At 34.5% G+C, this 21,239-nt stretch overlaps 1 protein-coding gene across 2 annotated transcripts in view; it reads left to right on the top strand.

The window, feature by feature from the left end:
• The window catches only part of CNTN1 (contactin 1), a 375,956-nt gene that overhangs the window by 298,084 nt on the left and 56,633 nt on the right, over positions 1 to 21,239 (top strand). For both annotated transcript variants that reach the window (XM_047742599.1, XM_047742600.1), the window contains 2 exons: positions 9,233 to 9,382; positions 18,392 to 18,462. In XM_047742599.1, the coding sequence (XP_047598555.1) occupies positions 9,233 to 9,382; positions 18,392 to 18,462 (221 nt within the window). The remainder of the gene's footprint in view (positions 1 to 9,232; positions 9,383 to 18,391; positions 18,463 to 21,239) is intronic.

Genomic DNA, 21,239 nt, shown 5'->3' with positions numbered 1-21,239 from the left:
AAATAAATAAATAAAATCTTAAAAAAAAAAAAAGAAAGAAAAAGAAAAGGTGCTTCTGATATTAGTATAGTCATCCCAACTTTGTCATGGCTCCTGTTCACATATTGTATCTTTTTCAGCCTATTTGTATCTTTGAATCTAAAGTATGTTTTCTGTTGAAATGTATAGTTGCACCTTATTTTTTAATCCAGTCTTACAACCACTGCCTTTAGATTGGATTCTTTAATCCATTAACATTTAGAATTATTATTTTTGTAGTTGAATTTATATCTGCCCTTATATTTTTTCAATTTTTAATTTTTAAAAATTTTTATGTAAATTCCAGTTAGTTGACATACAGTATAATATTAGTTTCAGGTGTACAATATAGTGATTCAGCACTTCCATACATCACCTGTGCTCATCATGACAAAGGCACTCCTTAATCCCTACCACCTATTTCACCCATCCCCCCACCTACCTCCCCTGTGGTAACCATCCATTGTATTTTTGCTTACTAAATGTTTTACTTGTTTTTGTTCCTTTATTCCTCCCTAATTGTTTTCTTTTGGATCAAGTGAATATTTTCTAGTGTAAAATTTTAATTTTTAAAATATATATATATAGTTAATGGTTACTATATATATTATACATAAAATTGTATATAAATAAATGAATTTTAAATATATATTTATTTATTTATTTGATGGTTACTCTAGCGCTTGCCAGATACGTCTGAACTTCTTAGAATATAATTCATATTTTAGTAATGTAATTTCAGTGAGATATAGAAATGTTACTCCTAGATAGCTCTTTTGCATCTTATCTCTTTTTTTGTGGTATGTGTCATTTTTATACATATTACATATATATATTATAAACCTGTTACTCTTCTGTTAATGTCTTCTGAAGAAACTACAAGAAGAAAGGAAAACAAGTACATATTTATAGAGGTTGTCATATTAACCTTTTTCTTTACCATTTTTGGTCCTCCTTATTTGTTCCTGTGAATTTGAGTTATCATCTTTACTCTAATATAGCTTTGCTTCCATCTGTTCCCTTAGATATTATCAAATATTCAAATATTCTACATTTCTATATGCTGTAGGCCCCCCAAAAGTTTTTATTTTATACATAAAATGTAATTTTATGTATAAAAATCATGAGGCAGAGTAAAATGATAGTTGATATCAGCCACCAAATTTGGTAGTTCATTATGCAAATAGCAATAGTGGATGATAAGATGTGCAGGGGCTTGTAGGTCCTATAAGGAGTTTTTAAACAAAGGAATAGTAATCTGACTTCTAATTTGAAGGGGAAAAAATCACTCACTAATGTATGGAGAATGGATTTCTGGAGGGCCAAAATTAGAAACATGGAGAACAGTTGGGGCATATGGCAGGTGAAAGATGTCCAGGTGGGAGATGTCACTGGCTGGGACTACTGGCTAGGATAGCAGTGGGAATGGAGAGGAGTGGGTGAATTTGAGATGTATTTTTGAAGGGAAAACAGAACTTTATAACAAATCAGGTATGGAGACTGAGGGAAAGGGCAGAATTGAGGATGATTCATGGGATTTTTGGCTCTAACATCTGGGTAGAATATAGAAGCACTTACTGGAGAAAGAAGAGAGATTAAGTGCAAGTGAGGACTTAGTTCCAGTTTGGAATGGGTTCTCCATTTTTTTATTTCAACTGAATTTCCATCTAGTATAATTTTCCTAAGAAAACTTTTTAAATGTTTCTGAGTGTTCAGGTTTCTGGAGTCGAAAACCGTCAGCCCTTGTATATTAGAAGATTTCTTTCATTTCATATTTGTGATAATTTTTAATATAAGTTCTAAGTTGTTTTTGAGCATTTTAAAAAAATATATTATTTCTTCATCTTTTTGCTTTCGTTGTTTCTAATAAGAAGTCAACTATCATTTTTACCTTCTTTTTTTTTTTTAAGATTTTATTTATTTATTTGACAGAGAGAAATCACAAGTAGGCAGAGAGGCAGGCAGAGAGAGAGGAGGAAGCAGGCTCCCTGCTGAGCAGAGAGCCCGATGCGGGGCTCGAACCCAGGACCTGGGATCATGACCTGAGCCGAAGGCAGTGGCTTAACCCACTGAGCCACCCAGGCGCCCCTCATTTTTACCTTCTATTCCTACATTTATTTAATGTGTCCATTTCTCTAGCTGCTTTCAAGATTTCTTTTCATTTTTGCTTCTCAGCCTGATGAAAATATATTTATCCTGATGGGGGTTTCCTGGCAAGTTGGACCTTTGAATTGATATCTTCTTCAATTTTGGAAATTCTCTGCCATTATATCTTCCAATATTTCTTCTGTCTCATTCTCTTTCTCTTCTTGGTCTCTATTGCCATGCATGTTAGATTGTTTGATGTGTTCCACGGATCATGGCTGTATGTGTATGTGTATTTCTGTTTGGGTAGTGTCTAATGACCTGTTTTCACTTTCATAGATTCTTTTCTCCACTACATTCAGTTTGCTGAAAATCTCATTAAATGATTTTGATTTTGTGTTTCTTTCTCTTTCCAGGATTTTTTTTTGTTTCTAACATAAGGTTCCTTTTAATATTGTTTACATGGTATTCCATAAAAATTTCTTATTTATTTATACAAGTTGTGCATCTTTCCCACTTGATACTTTTACATATTTATAGTAGTTATTCTATAATCCCTGTCTGATCATTTAACACCTGGGCCATCTTTAAGTCTAGCTCATTGATTTTTTTTTCTTTGTTAAAAACGATTCACATTTCTTTGTTTTCTCATGTCCTGATAATGTTTTTATATACATTGTGTAAAGAAGAATAGTAGAGCCTAAATTGGATATTACTTATGCCCAGGAAAATGCATGTCATTTTGTCAATATAATCTGTAGTTGAAGTGATCTGAGCTTTGCGGTTAGATTCAGTTCAGTAGAGGCTGAGTAAATTTGAGAGTAAGATCAAAACCCTCTTACATCTGTAAGTTTTCCAGCCTCACCATCAGACTTCAACTTGCTCTTCTAGCCTGGCTCTCAGGGAGGATTTGTTCTTTCAGCTTCCCTTCTTTTGCCCCAGACAGCTGCTGTCTGATAACTAGTCTAAAACCCAGAGTTCTTGGGGGTGGTAGATGTTCTCAGTTCTCCTGTGTTCAGTCAGACTTCAGCAGACCCAAAGCACTAATCTGTCTCAGGGGAAGCCGATCTGTCTTTGCTGTCCTGCCACTCACCTAGCCACACGTATTCACATGCTTATTCAGTAGAAGGTCTGGAGTGCATGAGGCAGGATCTCCATTTTCCTGCTTTGCTCTGAGACTTGAGCAGATCTGAGATGTCTGTGCCTCAGAGGGAGGTCTCTCTTGGCTCTCTTGTCTTGCCCCCAACATTTTTGAGTACACTTGGTGAAGTCCTACCAGAAAGAATTGGCTCATGCGTACAGATGCTCCTTGATTTGGGGGCTCCCGGGGATTCAATACAGCCATGACAACCTATACTTTGCCTTTAAATATCTGTGAGAAGTTTAAGTGTTTTCTTCTTATTACCTCGTCTCCCCATTGCTCTACCTATGATGAATTTAGTTCATTAGATCTCTTCACAAACTCAGCTGTCTGACAGGCTCTGAAAAATGATTATTTTGTAGATTGTCTTACCTGTTCTTTTTATTAGTTATGTAAGTAAAGTTCTCTTGTGTCAGTATCCTAAGTGGAAGTGAAAAATACTTTTTGCAATAAATGCAATCATGTAGTTCTTTATTTCTAGTGGTGTCCACTATAAATGGAAAGTGTGGAACTAAACTCCATTTTATGAAGGTAATTATTTAAGATGTTCAATAAATATTTTTCAAAGATATCAAGTTTCAGCAGTACAAGGATTACATTTAGAATAATGAGATGAAAGAATAGACTGTATAGCTTTAAAACAATCTACTATAAATATTACTTCTCTTGGAATTTCTAGGGGATAGGCAGCAGAAATTTGATGCCATTCTCAGGGTTCTACAAGATACGCAGATAACATTTAGAATATTGTGTTTGATTATATGCTGCTACATAGAGAAGGAAAATTATAGAATATTTGTTGGTGGCAGGTTATGTGTATGGAAGGGGACTGAACAAAAAGAGAGCTACAAACCATGCTATGAAATCAATCGGGAGACCCAACCTGGGATATGGTCTCTAAACCGAAGAAGAAAAATGTTTTTATTTTTAAAATTCTGTTGTGTGGAAGCCTAGAATTACAAATTAACATCTTAGCACATAAGTATTTCTCTGGACTTTAGATTATTTCCTTAGAATAGACATTTTAAAATAATTACTTATTGTAAACATGCTTAAACCCATGAGCTATACTAAAAAATTACCCTGTGGAAAGGTAGAAAGAGTTTTTAATCCTGCCACAAGTATATGAATATCTCGTCTATCATATCTTTACTTATTATTTAGTATTTTTAAAATTATTTTCCACATTGATAGGTTTAAGAAAATGGGGAAAAACCCCCACTAGGCTCATTGTAGAGTACTTACTTTTTAGAATTACCGATTTTCTTTTTTGCCTTTCTATAGCTTCAGTTTTTGTTGTTCTTATTTCAAATATGAATTTCTGGGTTTTCATGAGGCTACATTCAAATTTTCCTTAGAGAAGAATCAATGAGTCATATCTTCTGGGATGCCAGAAGAGATCCCAGATTCTTTTGCTGCAGAGAACTTTGCCAAATCTATGGCATCTTGCAAAGTTCTGCCAGAAGACCTGTGGGTTGGATCTAGAGATGCTAAGGTAACACACAACCAGTGAGAAGTCTTTAAATGCCCTTTTCTATTCTCAAACACAGAGCTACTTTATCAGTTAGAACCTCTGAGTGGGTTCTGGATAATGTTAAGCACTTGGGTTTTGGATTGAGAGGGAAGAAGCTAAAGGTTCTGATTATATTTTAATTCTAAGGAAATACCAGGATTCACTAGGCAACTTCAAACAATCTAGAACAGGTGGGATTACACTGCCTACAGGTTTTCTTGAAACAATTTGTGGTGTTTTGTTTTGTTTTAGTCCTGAGGTAGTTCTGGCTATTTCTGAAGCTTTTCAAACAGCTAGTCCCTGTGGTCTGAAGGCAAAATGCCATCAGCATGGTTGCCAGGCAACTAAAGCAGTATGAATTATTGGCCTTAGGATATACATGAGGCTTGCTTCTCTTTTCCTCCAAAGAATAGTCAGAATTGTTTTATTCTGAGGCTTATGAACTCAAAGTATTTGAAAATAAATCTATGTGGATTACTGTTTATGGCTAGTTGTTAAAATAAGACCATCTCAAGAGGGTCTTTTGATCTGAGTATTTAAAGTAAGGAGCATGTCTCCTGCTCTATATCCCTTTGATTGAGATTTATACTCATCAGTAAAGCCAAGATTTAAATAACCATCAGGTTGAGCGTCAGTATATTTTTTGTTCGTTTGTTTGACAGAGAGTAGCCTCTGACAGGCTTTCTACAGTTAAGATCTGATTTTCCATATTGAAATTATCTTTAGAAAAAATGTCCTGATGCCAAACTGACCCACTTAAAACTCAGGAACTTGAGACCCCAGTCCTGATTCCTAGCACTTGCCTCTGTGGTGAAAGTACACTCCTCTCTTTCTGACTCTAGGAATAATAAATGGGTTGCAGAGAACTTGGCCCAAGAGAGAAGACACAAAGTCCCTCTGCTCCTGACTGTTCTCCATTTGGCTTAGGCATGAATCTGCTTCCAAAGCAAAGCTGAACTCTGCTCCCAAATTCTCTTTGTGGGTGGTTTTAGAAAAATAAAATATATCCAGTACTTCCTACCAGGGGGGGAAGATGGCATGGAGTAAAAATCCATTTATAAGGATATTTAGTGCCCAAATAAAGCAGATAAAAAATGTATAATTGAGATAAAACTGTAGCAGTGGAGAAGAAAGGATCAACTCACAGAGTGGGAAAGGGATTAAGTGGGTTGAGACAAGGTGTATTTTCTGACAAGATAATTTATGGGCTGAATATAGGCATGAGAGCCGTAGAGTATTGGGTATTTTGTGGTGGGGCAAGGTAAAGGAAGGCCCTCCTTATCTTTCACCAGTAGCCTACATGATTCAAAGATGAAGAAGACTATAAAGTGATTGTGATACACAAGACTGTGCTTCTTGCATTGAGATGTTGGCTAGTCTAAGCATAAATTGTATTTATATTTGTTACAAATATTTAATAAGTAGTACTATTTTCAAAATACTATGCTAGGTATACTAGACCCAGAGAAGTCCAAAACATGTGTAAGAAGTAGAAGAAACATGTGTATGTCCACAGATGAACAAGCAAGTGGGAGGCCGAAGAAATATTTTTTGTGTGGGCTGACCACATCGAGATTGGAGCTGGGAAAAAAGTTAAAGAGAAAGCAAGCTTTTAAATCCTATTCTCTTTGTGTGGTGAAACAAGCCAGATAGAAGAGCCACTTTTGATTCTAGATACAGTTTTCTAAAATGAAAATGTTAATTTTTTTTTTTTTTTTTTTTTTTTTTTTTTGCTAAGTCTGTCCTACTTCTTACATAGGTGGTTTTCTTTAGCGGGTATTATAAATATATACCTAAACATATTTGTTTTGGAAATTTATTTTCTCACAAGTTCTGATGTAAATGTATATTAACAGGAATGATTATAATTGGTTTTGTTCTAAAAAGAGCACTTTCCATGCCTTTAGCAATCCTGGTAGAGAATTCTATCCTAAACTTACCAGTTTCAAATTCTTCCCTAACCATTCAGAAGGTATATTCTAGAAGTCCATCTCTCCACATCCACTTCTTGCTTCCCCTTCTGAGAGAGTTGTTTGCATCCCTGAGCCAACGGTTTCTCACTGGTATTTACCTAATGGTAGTGACTCCAAGGGTTTTTGCTTATTCTTCCTTTCTTCATCTCAGTCATTAACATCAAGAGACTGACAACATCACCAGCAATCCAAAGCCCACCACTAAAGGATCCCTTTTAACTTCTCCTTCTTTACCTTTCACAATTCCTCCAAATATTTTCTGTGGTCAGTTACAACTTTCTAGTCTTTGAACATACCCCTGGTCTTCCATTTATTTGGGGGTATTTTGATACTGGATCCTTACTTGGGCTCCACATCAGTCTATCAGCTGCAGCTTCCACTGTACATCCATTTGGCTCTTCTTGCTTTGACCCAGCCTACACTTGCCCATACCTGTTGACTGCCAAGCTACTTGGAAAAGCCTGAGCTAGCCTTGACCATCATGAAAATACTACACCTTTGTCAAGAGAGACCGTTTGGAGTGCTTCCAGCCTTTCCATTCTTCAGGCATTTAAACAGGGCTGGGATTTTGCAGCATAGGAAAGATGGAGAGATTGGACTGCCTCCTTGAGCCTTCTACCATATGTTTTTACTTAGGCCCTCCAACCTCATATCACAAACTCATAAATAGTTCTGTCAGCTTCTGATTTTAAAACACTATATTAGTTTCCTAGGGCTGCTGTAACAAATTGGTTTCTTAAAACAACAGAAATTTAGTCTTTCATAGTTCTGGAGGCCAGAATCCAGAATCAAGATGTTGGCAAGTCTCTACCCTCTCCAAAGGCTCTAGAGAACATTTCATTCCTTACCTCTCCCAACTTACAGTGGCTCCAGATGTACCTAGGCTTGCAACCACAACACTTCAACTTCTGCCTCTGTGGTCACATTGCAGCCTCCTGTACTATGTATATTTCTTTTCTGTGTTTCTCTTTTAGGACACTTGTCACTGGATTTGGGGCCCACCTAGATAATCCAGCACGATCTTAACCCAAGATCCTTAACACAATTCCAGTCTTAAGCTTGAAAGATTATACAAAGACTGTTTTTCCAATAGGTTACATTTTCAGGTTCAGGTAGTGTGGGCATATATAAAACTTTTTGGTAGACACAATTCAACCCACTACTATAAAAGCTTCTCTTCTCATAAGAGGCTCAAAATTATTTGAAGGTGTCTAGAAGGGAAGAGGGGCCACCCTACCCAGTGTCACAACATCCGGCTACGTTTTTCCCTTTTCTTTACAAAGAGCCCTTTACAAACTAAAACTTTACTTTCGCTCCTACAACTACTTAAAAGAAGTGCCTTGGTATATGAAGTAAGGCAAATTCTGATTTGGTGGGGTGGAAGAAGTAAGAAATAAAGAGGCAGAATCAAAACATGAGAAGGCAAAGCCTAACTTTTAATTAGAAACTCAAAAATATTTGTCAAATATAGAGAACAAGTTCATAACAAAGTAAGAGAATAGATGGCAAGATTAGTGTCCAGGAGAGTTAAATTTATGGTAGGGTGAGGTATGGCATGGTCTGAGCCACACAGGAATTTGTCCAGAGACAGGAACTAGACACTGAGACGCTTAGCAATTGTTGTGGAGATGGGTACAGCATCTTGAAAAGCTATATATTCATGGTCTGCATTGACAGATAAAAATTCCCTAAATAATAAGGTGATGAGTCATAGCCAAGCCTGAAGGAACAAATTTTCCAAATAAGTGATATGCAAGTATTTACATGCATATGTATGTGTAGGTTAGTTATTAAAAACACATGTGGAGTTATTTTAAGAGAGCTTAAAATACTGGATAGTTCTGCCTTCCTTGTATGTTTTATCAACTTTCAAGGCAATAGGCAATCTTGGATCATATCCTACCTATAATTTATAATCTTTTTATTACTTAGCAGCATGAATTCTGAGAAGTACTTAATAAATCTTAATAAACTATCATAACATATATTATCATTGCCCCAAACAATTTGGGTAAAAATGTACAAAACCAACTAAAAAAGGGTATAAGCATATAGGTACATTAGTAGTAAATCATTCACTACCCATATGCAACATCAGTGGCAGTCCACAAAATTTTCAGCTGCCCCAATTGTACTCTTGCTTCAGGAAATCTTTCCAGATTCGACTTTTAGAATACAGCTTCTAGCTATTCAAGGTGGAGCCCAGGGGTTATCAGCAAACGCATGACATAGGAGCTTGAAAGAAGTGCAGAATTTCACTCTTCTGACCCTAGGCCTCTGAAATAGATGATTCATATGCATATCGCTTTTTCTAGTTTATTATTTATTTATGAGCTTTCTGCTTACTCCCTTGAGTTTAACATTTCATCATTTCTAGTTTGTATTTTTGTTTCACCTCAATGGAATAGGTGCCATTTTCTCAGAATAGTAAAATAAAAATGGGGGATTATAAAAGCGGTGTTGTCCAACTAATATTCTCTGTTTAATATTTATTTTATTTAGATCCCCCAATCATTGAAGGAAATATGGAGGCAGCAAGAGCAGTGGATTTAATCCCGTGGATGGAGTATGAATTCCGTGTGGTAGCAACCAATACACTGGGTATAGGAGAGCCCAGTATACCGTCAAACAAAATTAAAACAGATGGTGCCGGTATGTTGAAGAAACTTTTTAAAATTTAAGAGGTTTATAAATACAGTGACAGTTTAATATATAGTCGAATGTATTTTGAAATAAAAAATGCTCTGAGGTAAGTGATTCATCTAAAAATGTGTATATATATATATATATATATATATATATTTCACACAGGTGTGCATACTCTGTGTCAAGATAGTCAAAAATAAAAAAAAGGAAATATGAAGTTTGAGAATATTTTTACATAATTAATGTAAGGAGAGTGGTAAATAGAATTCACTATGTATTCCACTAGGGACCCCTAAAATGAAGTTGGTATTTAGAATATAAACTCTCATGTAAATTCTGAATGTTAACCAGGCAGACTCTTAATGAAGCAGGTCCTGTGATCTAGAAGGTTCACAATTTTGCATGTCACTCAAAAACATTTATAACTGAGTGGCCATGGAATATGGCCAGAGAAGGTACGGTGAGTAGGGAGTTGAGAGAATGGGATGAGAACTTCTCAGATCTCTGCCACTGGGGGAATCATAGCATCTCTAAGAAATAGCTGTAATGTGTTCTTTTAATATGAGGTACGACTGTAAACATGCTCTTTGATCACAGCTCAGCCATGGGTGGTCTTCCAATTTAAATTCACATTTTTATGCTAAATACCAAGTCCACTTAAATAGTCTTTAGTAGGAGAAGTACTCAGCTCTATTTTCATTTTCCCCTGCATTAACAGGCAAAAATATTGTTCTGATTCTAACAATAGCTCTTTTTTTTTTATTATTCCTTGTCTATGAAAAAGAAAATGTTTTGTAGGCTCTCTGAGTTTGTTTTTATTATGCCTTGCCAAAGTTCAGTGCTTTATTTGGGAGAAGAGATTTTAAAAGAATGACAGACTGCTGTTAAAGTTCTACTATGATATCTTAATATCACGAATCCACATTTCTGGCGTCTTCAATTTCTTGACCTAACATCTGAATAGAATGATGAACTCTAATGTCTTCATTTTTAAAGCCAAGTTATTCACCGGACCGCCATTAATAAGCTCTCTTAAAGTTCCGTGTGGTTTACTACATTATTTACCAGGTATAAATGATGATTCTGTAATAAAGGAAGAAAATAAATGCTGAAGTATTGATCCGCACTGAGTATTTTCACACATGTTTCAGTTAATTCTTATAATAATATTTTAATGTAGGTAATACGAGTCAGTGCTCATTAATGGGAAGTAGACTCAGAGATAGTAAATAGTGTTGAATGAATGTAACCACTCATGAGACTTAGTTCAAATCCACATCTGTTTGATATTTGTCATATATTGAGCTTTCTCTCGTACAGGTGGTGTCTCAAGCAGGACTCTAAAATGCCTATTTATATAAAACTTTATATAGCTATATATAGTTACATGTAGTTATTATATATAGATATATATTTTATATTTAGTTATTATATATAGATATATATTTATATATATAACTTTATATAACTATTTATAGTTATATAAAACTTTATATATATGTTCTAGTAAAAGTTTAGATTTCATCCTTAACTATGAAACCAGATATGACTAAATACAAATTTTTGTTTTGTTTTGCTTTGGTATATCCATCCACCAAATGAACACAACTGTGCCTTTTTCTCTACCTCAAAGGAATATCATTAGGATAAGGAGGTAATATAGGTTGAAGCTTTATAAAACACACATACCAGATAGCCAGGATTCTTGTGTTTGGTTTTTATTATTAGTCCCTAGAGCCACTTATGTTTTTAATAGAAACTTCTGTATGATGGACTGAACACAGTTGCCCTTTTTTGAAAGACAAAAATAGAAAGGAACACGGGCATGATCTGACTGGTGGTTTTAACTACAAAATTTCATGCTGAGAGATCTTGCACTTGATTTGATTTAACAAGTATTCATTTTCAAAATAAAATTAATGATTAAGTCTATGCCTAAGTAAACTTATTTCAGTTAAAAAATCATAACATTCTTACAGGCCTTTTTTATGTATTTTTTAAAAGATTTTATTCATTTATTCATGAGAGAGAGAACGAGAGGCAGAGGGAGAAGCAGGCTTCCCACGGAGCAGGAAGCTCCATGTGGGACTCCATCTCAGGACCCTGGGATTACGACCTGAGCAGCAGGCAGACGCTTAACAGACTGAGTCACCCAAGTGCTCTATAGGCCTTTTTAAAATCTCATTGAGTTTGATTAGCTTTCCATGATCTCTCAGCTAACACGATATAGAACTAAGACTTCATCTGAACACATTTTTTGAAGTACAAAACTCTTCATAGGGGAGGGAGAATGCTCGCTCTGGCATTGGTGGTAGATGTAGAACTTCACCTCTCCTCCTCAGGAATTCTGATACAAACATATCTTAATTTTTTAATCTCAGAAAGTGACTGATTTAGGATATATAGTTTATCATCTGAAAAGAATTATTTCAAGATCTTTTTTTCTTTTTTAAATCTCAAAGTAGAAATGATTAAATATGCTTTTAGGAATAACAAAAAAAACTGTGTAAGAGAAAGATTTCAGTCTGATTTTTGAATCTCAGTCTATGAATATAATTTATATTTAATATCATATTTAGAAGATCAGGATCCTTTTGATATAATTATCACCAAAAGTTTGCCTGTAACTCTGAAGACTTTTCAACCTCAGGGTCTTCTTACCCTTAGAAATGCTGGGAAGAACTTGCTTTAGGTATCAAACCTAAAATTTTGGAAGGATTGTTCATTTCAACTAACACATTTTTGGCATCACCTTTTGTAAACATTGCCTTTTATGTTGTATTTGCTCAAATGACATTTTGTAAATGAATTAATTCTCTGGTGAGTTTAGAAAATAACTTCCTTTGAAAGCCTTCAGAGCCAAAACAAACAAACAGACCTACAAAGTGATACCAGTCTTGGTCCCAATGCCACCAGGTACGGCCTTCTAGTGATATCATGAGAGGATTCAGTCCTTTCTATTGTGAAAAAATAACTCCTACAACCTCGAACACATTCATTAATCTTTCATAAGAAAAACTGTAAGGTCTTGTATTAATCAACTTTTATGGTTATCAGTCTTTTAACACTTGCTGTGTATTTTCAAACAGGGTGCTAAGCTTTCTATTTGCATTGCTCCACTTAATTTCCCCAGTAACTTCATGAAACTGGTATTATTATTCCTGATTTTACAGAAAGGGAGGTTAATGTTACAACCTAGCTAATGTGAAACAGAACTGGGTTCACATCCAGGACTTTCTAACTCTGAAAGCTCTGCTCCTAAGCCACTTCTTAAAGGACAGTGTACAGTACTAAAGTTGAGAACTCTTTCAGTAAAATTTTGGTACCTTTGATTAGAGACAGATTATTTAACCTCTCTGAGCCCAGGTTTTCTCATTTCTAAATGGAAATCATTTATTCTATGATTATTTTTTATGATTTAAAAACATGTAAGGAAAGCAGTTAGTTCTATCTTGTGCATAATATTTCCTGAATAAAATTATCATGCTAGTAATTCTCATTTTAAACTTTAATATGCTTGTAAGAAAAGATTGTCTACTCTGCAATTGATCATTTGGCAATATATTTTCCATTTTTTATAAGCCTAGAGAACCGTCATTTCATGTAATTTCTCATCATCTTAGAGGAAGAATTTTATATATTTAATATAATAAAATTCAACAGAATATCTCCTCAAATGCTGTTTTTCTTTTCATCCTGCTTTTTAAAAATTTAATATGCATAAAATTGGACATTTACATTGTTCATTCTTACAAAAGAATAAAAATACTTTTTAAAACAGGGGGATGTTTGTCTTGTCATGTACCATTATAACAACTCTGTAAGAGATGCCAGCATATGTTATGTGGAATAAAGGCTGGTTCCCGTTTGATGGAAAGGTTACCCCTGCACCTCATTATGCTGATTGAAAGACACAACATTATCTAATGCAGCACATGCCCTTATCTGTCCAATTACTTAATGTTAAGTTTGCTTTGCACAGTTGCCCATATTCTTTGGATTCAGACAAGTGCATTATAAAATGGATGGTCCCAAATGAAGAATTAGAAGATGTGTTTGTAATTCATTGGAGCCCATTTAATTTCGACTGTAAGAAAGAGATAACAAAAGCATCCTTCAAAGTAATGTGTCATTCTAAGACATACCCCCATAGCTAATGGATCTGCAGGTGCAGTGGGTGAGTTGATATCCTAAAATGGTGCATTTGGGTTTGTTTTGACAGCTTTGGCATTCACTGATGCCAGATCAACCTAAGAAGGAAAAGAGAAAAAAAATAATACAAGAATCAGCACTTTCATCCTTTGTATAGAGCTTTAATTTCATGACTAATGAAGCTACTCTGCTCTTTTATTTAGTTTTATTTTTAATTTTTAGCTATATTTGATAAAGTGAGAAATGGTGCTAAGAACATATTTTGTAGCTAGCAAGGTACTGTTAAATTTAGTTGCTATCATCAGTAATAAAAGAATAAATCTTTTTTTAAAAGTAGCAAAATGTATAGATTTTTTAGCACGAGGAGGCCTGTGTTAAAACTATAGCTTCTGTACTTGTAAGCAGTGTGACCTGGCTAGCTCAGTCACTTCCTTGGGATTCATTTGCCTTTCCTGTCAAAAGAGGATAATGCAGGGCGCCTGGGTGGCTCAGTGGGTTAACCTTTTGCCTTCAGCTCAGGTAATGATCTCAGGGCCCTGGGATCAAGTCCCTGATTGGGGTCTCTGCCAAGCAGGGAGCCTGCTTCCCCCTGCCTCTCTGCCTGCCTATGATCTCTCTCTGTCAAATAAATAAATAAAATCTTTAAAAAAAAAAAAAGAGGATAAAGCTACTTCTCTGTATACATATTTCCCAGTGCTGATCCAAGTATCCAGTTAGGTGTGGTATGTAAAAATTATTTCTGTGTTCTAGATGAGTCTTTTATTAAGCAGAGCTTCTTCATTCATTCAGCAAACTGTCACAAATTGTGGATACTTAACACATTGTATTGAAACTGGTTGTACATATATACTTGTTACTATAGTAAAGAAAATGCATCTTCAGGCTAGAATCAGATTCTATTTATGTTGTTATCATTAGTGCTACAAAAGTATTTGTAGAAGAAAAAGGGAGGAACAAGAACCGTAACACTAGTTCTGGCAGTTGCAAGTTGATAGAGGAAGACAAGAAAAAGAAGCAGCAATCAAAGCCACGGTGATATCTGCACACTGCGATTCAGAAGAACCCATTATTGATTGTAATTTGTTTTGTTTGAAAACAAAGTTCACATGTGCATTAGATGCTTTTGTTCTTAATACACAGAGAGAAACTAGGAAGTTTTAATTCTTTTGCTTAACTTAAATAGTGCATATTTGGTTTGAGTTCTTCATAATAATCTTGCTGTGCATTGTGATGACTTCAGTTTGTAGCATTCTTTTCTGCCCATCCAGCATTTTCTCCAATGACTTATTTTTAGATTATCATTCTGTTGGGCAGTTAACAAATTTACTCTGTACCACCTGTGTAAAATTCCTGTTTAAGATCAAAGCCTAGATTAATAAACAGCCTGCAATTTCAGCTTGATAAGACCCTAAAGCATTCATATTTTTATGAACTATCCCAGACCCTGTATTGTTTTTACTGACTATGGAAAGGACATCAGTTTAACAGGGTAGATGCATTAGGAGTTAACAATCTGCTCCACCAGCACAACAGGAGATCAATCATAAGAGTTACAAGTAACCACTCTCGTTTGAATATCCAAATATTGTACAGTTCATTTGATTTTGTTAACAGCTAATCAGAAAGAATATATATTTAGAAGTAGAACAAAAGCAGATGTAAAATGTTAACCTGTATTTTAATTCCTTTGGTGTTCTAGATTCTAGAACATTACATTTATAACCATTTGAATCTCTTCCTAAAAAACTTAGTTTTAAATCACAATGAAATTTTGATGCAAATTAAAGTGGAAAGTTACACTCATGGTAACATTATTTCCGTAAAAATGGCTCTACAAGTTAAGCAGTAATTAAGAAGAACTAATTAGTCAACAGTCTATTTTGAGTCAGGGGCCTGTCTTCATATACTCCATGATTTTCACAGTTTAGGATTTGTTGTAAATCAATTTTGGTGTTAAATAAAACACCAAAGCTCAAATAGGTACTTACATGCAAATTATCTAAGCTTCCAAAATCTGAAAGTAAAATTGGCAACATTAGTTTGTTTTTAATAAACTGAAAGATACTTATGACATCAGCTTTTCTTTTTAAATAATTTTTAGTCCTGTGACTGAAACACAGAAGCACTCTTCTAAACCTCTTCAAGGAATCACTTAGACTGAACTCATGGCAGAAGGACAAATGTAAAAACTCACTATTCTTAACCTTTCACAGTAAAAGAATATATTGTTTATTCATGATTAATTCAATAATTTTCTAGTTTTTCCTAAATAGTTTATTAAAATCTTTTAAATGAAAGTTTTGTTTATTCACTCTTAAATTACTTTGGATCCAAAAGTTGAATAAGCTGCCTTGTGCTTAGAGTGATTTACTTCCCTGAAAGGAATCATGATTTGCACAAGCATTCCTGTTCACACAAAGCTGAAGGCAGAAGAAGGGCACCTAGGTGTTCATATTCTTGTCAGATAGGTATGTTCTATTTCAACGCCACCTGTGAAAAAATGTCCCATAGCTGCTAAAGCTACAACTGAACATTCAAAGCTAAATGGAGGACATTAAATCAATAATCAACCCAAGATACAAAACATTCTATTAGAAGGTACAGTAGCTTTATTACTGTCTTTTATCTTAGTACCATGAGCTCAGTGAGTAATCTTAGAAAAGCAAGTCAATCTCGACTTACTTATTGAAGCATGTTAAAAGAGCTTAAAATAAACCTTATGAAATGGAAAAAATGTTCAATCTAACGTAAACATATTCCATTTTTAGCTCTATTCTAAACAAAGAGGCTAACATTGATTATAATAAAAAGGATCACAGTGAAATGTATTGGCAAATAGTACTTGACCTGATGAAAGCAATATTTGATTCAACAAATTACAGTATAATAAATTATTCTAAGGTTATTTTTGAAATTATTTGCCTGTGACCACAATACTTGTACTTAGAGTTAAACACACAAAATTTGATTTATTCATTGATTTTAAAACAGCATTTTCTTTGTTTCTTGTTCCTTGTAGCATGTAGAGTTTTAGCTTCAGAATATGAATTATGGGGCTTAAAGGGTTTCCAAGAGTTATTTTAATATCCCGCCTTCAATATGTATTTTATCTAAAGTGCTACAATTATCTTTTAACACTTCTGTGCACTCAGTTTTTATTTCTAATACTTATGTGGTGACAGTTGAATAGTAGAATAAAATCTCTCAACTATATTAATTCCTAATCAGAAATGGAAATCATCATATGGTCTATAGACATAAAGAAAACCATACATGTTGTTTGTTTCTGTGCAATTAATGTGCATTATTCAACAAAGAATTTACACGGTTAACATAGGGGAAGTTGTGAAGTATTTATCTTTGAATCACAATTATTTGTTGGGATCTGCAGCTTAGTAAACGGATGCGTTGCTTTGAGCCCTCTAAGGAAGGTGTGACTATTTCCCACCAGGAAAGATCTGGGACTCAAGGAATAACGCATCTTTCATATGTTCTTTAAAATGTTGACAGATCTGGGAATGGTACCTCAGACTGCGCCACAGCCGTTCTATGTAAAAACAGACCGTCCGTGTAGCTGAGCAGCTGATCTCTAAGTGCCTCCAGTGCATGACAAACTAGGCTTTGTGTACCTGTTCAATTCCAGTTACATGCAAATCCAAGAAGACACACCATACAATAAGATTCAGGATGCAGGAGCACCTGGGTGGCTCAGTGGGTTGAGCCTTTGCCTTCGGCTCAGGTCATGATCTCAGGGTCTTGGGATCGACCCCTAAATTAGGCTCTCTGCTCGGTGGGGAACCTGCTTGCCCCCCTCTCTCTCTCCCTGCCTCTCTGCCTGATTGTAATCCCTCTCTGTCAAATAAATAATTAAAATAAAAATAAATAAATTGTAAAAGATACAGGATGCAAATCTGGTATGATAGAGTGACTTATCCTAAAGGACTTTCAGGGAGAGAGAATAACTGGGAGAAAAACAAAGAAGAGGCCATTGGACTTAGCAGTTAGAAGCAATTTTGTGATTTTTGAGAGAGTGATTTCAGTAATATAAAGAAAACAGGTTATGGGTTGTTAAAAAGACGTTATGAGTGAAGTACAAAAAAAGCCATGTATCAGTTCTTCTTTGCTGTTCAGTGACAAGTGTTTGATGGCATGGAGGGTAAGTGGAAGGCAATATTACAGATAATTTTTAAAGATGGAGAGACTGCAGAGTCGAATCCAATAGAGTAATTGAAAACTGAAGGATAATGTAAGAAGATAAGAGTGTGGGAGAGTTGGAGTCCCTGAGGGGGCAAGATTCTAGAAGAGATTTAGAGACTGGGTAGTGAGAGTACCAGAAACAGTTTTAAATTTCTAATATTTCCAGATATTTTGGGGTAACATTATCCAAGATTAGTGGATAGACACTCTTTAACAGCTCTTTGTAGATTAAAGCATAAAACTAACACCACAACAGTAAAGTATTAGAAGGTCATAGGGTTTAAAATAAGAGTTGTGAAATATTTTCCCAACAAAGTGGATGTAATCTTTCAAATTCATATTAAATAAAAGGACAGAGGAAAACAACAACAACAACAACAACAACTGTGTGTGGGGGGAGGGCAAATTTACTTTGTTACCTCTTGCTGAAGAAAACCCCTACTTTCCTATGGCACTAAATCAGTGTTTGTCTTGGCAGTAAAATAGATGAGATACGTATTTCAGTTACTATGAGGCATTGTTATTATAATTGGGTGGATCACGTGTACGACTTGTCTTGCCTACTGAAAGAAAAAATTCACGGTTTTTGTAGTGAGTAAGAACTCTAGTGTCAGAAAAAAATTATGCAACCTCGTTTTTCATTGTTTCGTTTGTTTGTTTGTTCAGCACCTAACGTGGCTCCTTCGGATGTCGGAGGCGGGGGCGGAAGCAACAGGGAGCTGACCATAACATGGGTAGTAAGTATGAACACGTGTATATATCAGAGGCTGCTTTACCTACCCTTAATCTCAAGTTGATTTTGTTTCCCGAAATAAATCGAAACAAAAGACATGGCCCAGGATGAACTGTTCTTGTTTTATTTTGTTTTGTTCAAATATAATAAGAAAAATTCTAATGAACCATTAGGGAAATTATCAACAAGCAGAAGAAACTGTGAGTTCCCCAAAGATTTCAATTGTACATTTTTTTTCTTCCTTAAGTGACTGTAAAGAGAAACTGAAGTTTAACTGGAAAGTAATCCACTCTTACTCCACATATGGTTGTTATTTACATTCATTTATTGATTTATATCTTAACTGAGTCAAAAGCTTTCTAGCGAATGAGTGTACACTGACCACTTTTATTCATGGTCAAGATAGAATCAGAGGCCAAAGATATTGGTTGTTTGTTTTCTTTGGATTACCATATCTACCACCTTTTCTTGATTTTATAAGAACTACCTGGAGAAAAGTAGGAATTTTGTGGCTTATATTGGAGTAATATAAAATTGTTATTTTTGGTGAAACAAATTTTTTGCAATGTATTTTAATCTAAGTGAAATGTGAACTTTATTTTTCAAAAGAAAATTACAAAGGAATACCCTTTATAACCATAGATGCAAAACTTAAAAAAATGTTGGCAAATTAAATCCAGCAAAATACTAAAAGAATGATACACTGTGATGAAGTAGAGTTTATCCCAGAAATGCAGAGTTGGTTTCACATTAACAAATCAATGGCAGAATAAAGGAATGAAACCATAGGATCATCTCAACAGATCAACATTCATAATTAAAACATATTCATGATTTCAAAAGTCTAAGTATATAGAAATAGAAGGGAATTTCTTATACCTGATAAAGGCTATTTATGGAAATCTTACAGTTAATAATAATGCTCAGTGGTGACAGGCTTAATGTTTTCCTTCTAAGTTTGGGTATAGGGCAAAGATATCCCCTCTTAATGTTGTAATGGAGGCCCTAGCCAGTGAAATAGGTCAAGAAAATGAAATAAAGAGCACAATGTGTGTTTGTACACAAAATTCTAGGGAATCTATAAGCAACTATTAGAGCTAATAAGCACATTTTAAAATGTTGCAGGATACCTGGTCAATATTCTAAAATTTACTGGTTTGCTGCTAATAAAACTTAAAACCAAAACAAAAAAACAAAGTTGCAAGAATTACACTACATGAATTAAAAACTTTCTAAACCTACATCAATTAAGACTATGCGATACTGGCATAAGGACTGATAAATATCAATGAAATAGTGAGTTCAGAAATAGACTCACACTCAAATAAACAACTAATTTGCAAAAAGGCACCAAAGCAATACAATGGGAGAAAAGAAAAATTTTTCAGTGGAACGTACTAGATAATTGGATGTTCAACTGGGCAAGGTTTATCCAAAAGGAATCTGAATGTTCCTCAGCATTGCTTTTGTCTAATACACTGAAGTGATGAGTTAGTCCTTTTCTATATAACATTAGTAGCGTATTATCAGTGAGTCAAAATACTATTTCCACTATTGTGGTAATATCTCTACCACAGAAGTATTATTTTTTTGTTTTGTAAAAATAATTTTTTAAGTTAGAAAACAACAGATTTTTATTGGTAGCTCCAATGTTAAAATATAAAGTAAACAAAATTACCCATGATCACACAACCCAGAAATCACCCAATTTGACATTTTGGGGCAGTCTTTCTAGTCTTCTATGTATAAAGTCATAAAATTTGTATAATGCATTTTAAAATTTAATATTATTTTACATAAAATTTTGCAAGACTCCTTGAGATTTTATTTTTAAGTTGTATTTTATATATTATAATATATTTTATCATTATTTTTTGTTTGCATGGAATATGACAATATTAATTTTCATTTCAACATATTTCAATGACATCTGTAATTGATTTTCCAAAGACAAATTTTAACTGCAAGCTTTATCCAACTTGCACTTCTAATAGACATCTATTTCTGGAGTATATGCCAAGCTTATAATGACTTCTTCTACGGAAATTGTTCATTTCACAATCCTCTATCCAAAATGTAACTTTACCTAAAGCAAAAAAAAAAAAAAAAGAATAAAATCAATGCCCAAAGCACAAGCAATAATAAATTATCAAAATTATTTTCTTTCTTAAATGACTGTCAGATTTTACCTGGCCTACTATGGCTTAGTAAGCAGTTCCTATGCAAAAATAGATCCTGGATGTTAAGGAATCCATTGGTCTAAAAGATTAAATAAATATTCAGCTATCTAATTCCAGAAATATTTTGAACTCACTGTGGTATGATAACCCAATTTTAATTTATAACATTTTCTCTGGACATTCAAACCCCAAACACTTAGTTAAAACAAAAAAACTTTTGTATGAGCACCTGATTTTATTTTTTTATTTTTTATTTTTTTAGAGAGAAAGAGAGATAGTACACACATGCCTGAGTGTGCAAGAGCAGAGTGGAGGTGGGGGTGGGGAGGGGTAGAGGGAGAGAGAGACTCCACACCCAGCACAGAGCCTATTGCCAGTTCCATCTCATGACCCATGAGATCATGACCTGAACTGAAATCAAGAGTTGGTGGTTCAGCAGACCATCTGAGCCACCCAAACCCTTAGTACCTGTATTTTTTTTTTAATTGGAGTTTGCTTTTGCTCTTGAAACTTACTTTGATCACTAGTGTAATGGGTTATGATAAATCTGTCTCAGAAATCATTCAAGGGACTTGTTATTGAAACATTCAAAATATTTTGT

This window comes from Lutra lutra, chromosome 8 (assembly GCF_902655055.1).
Source record: "Lutra lutra chromosome 8, mLutLut1.2, whole genome shotgun sequence".
NCBI lineage: Eukaryota > Metazoa > Chordata > Mammalia > Carnivora > Mustelidae > Lutra > Lutra lutra.
The sequence above is the reverse complement of the archived record's forward strand: the minus strand, read 5'-3'. Positions and strand labels throughout refer to the sequence as shown.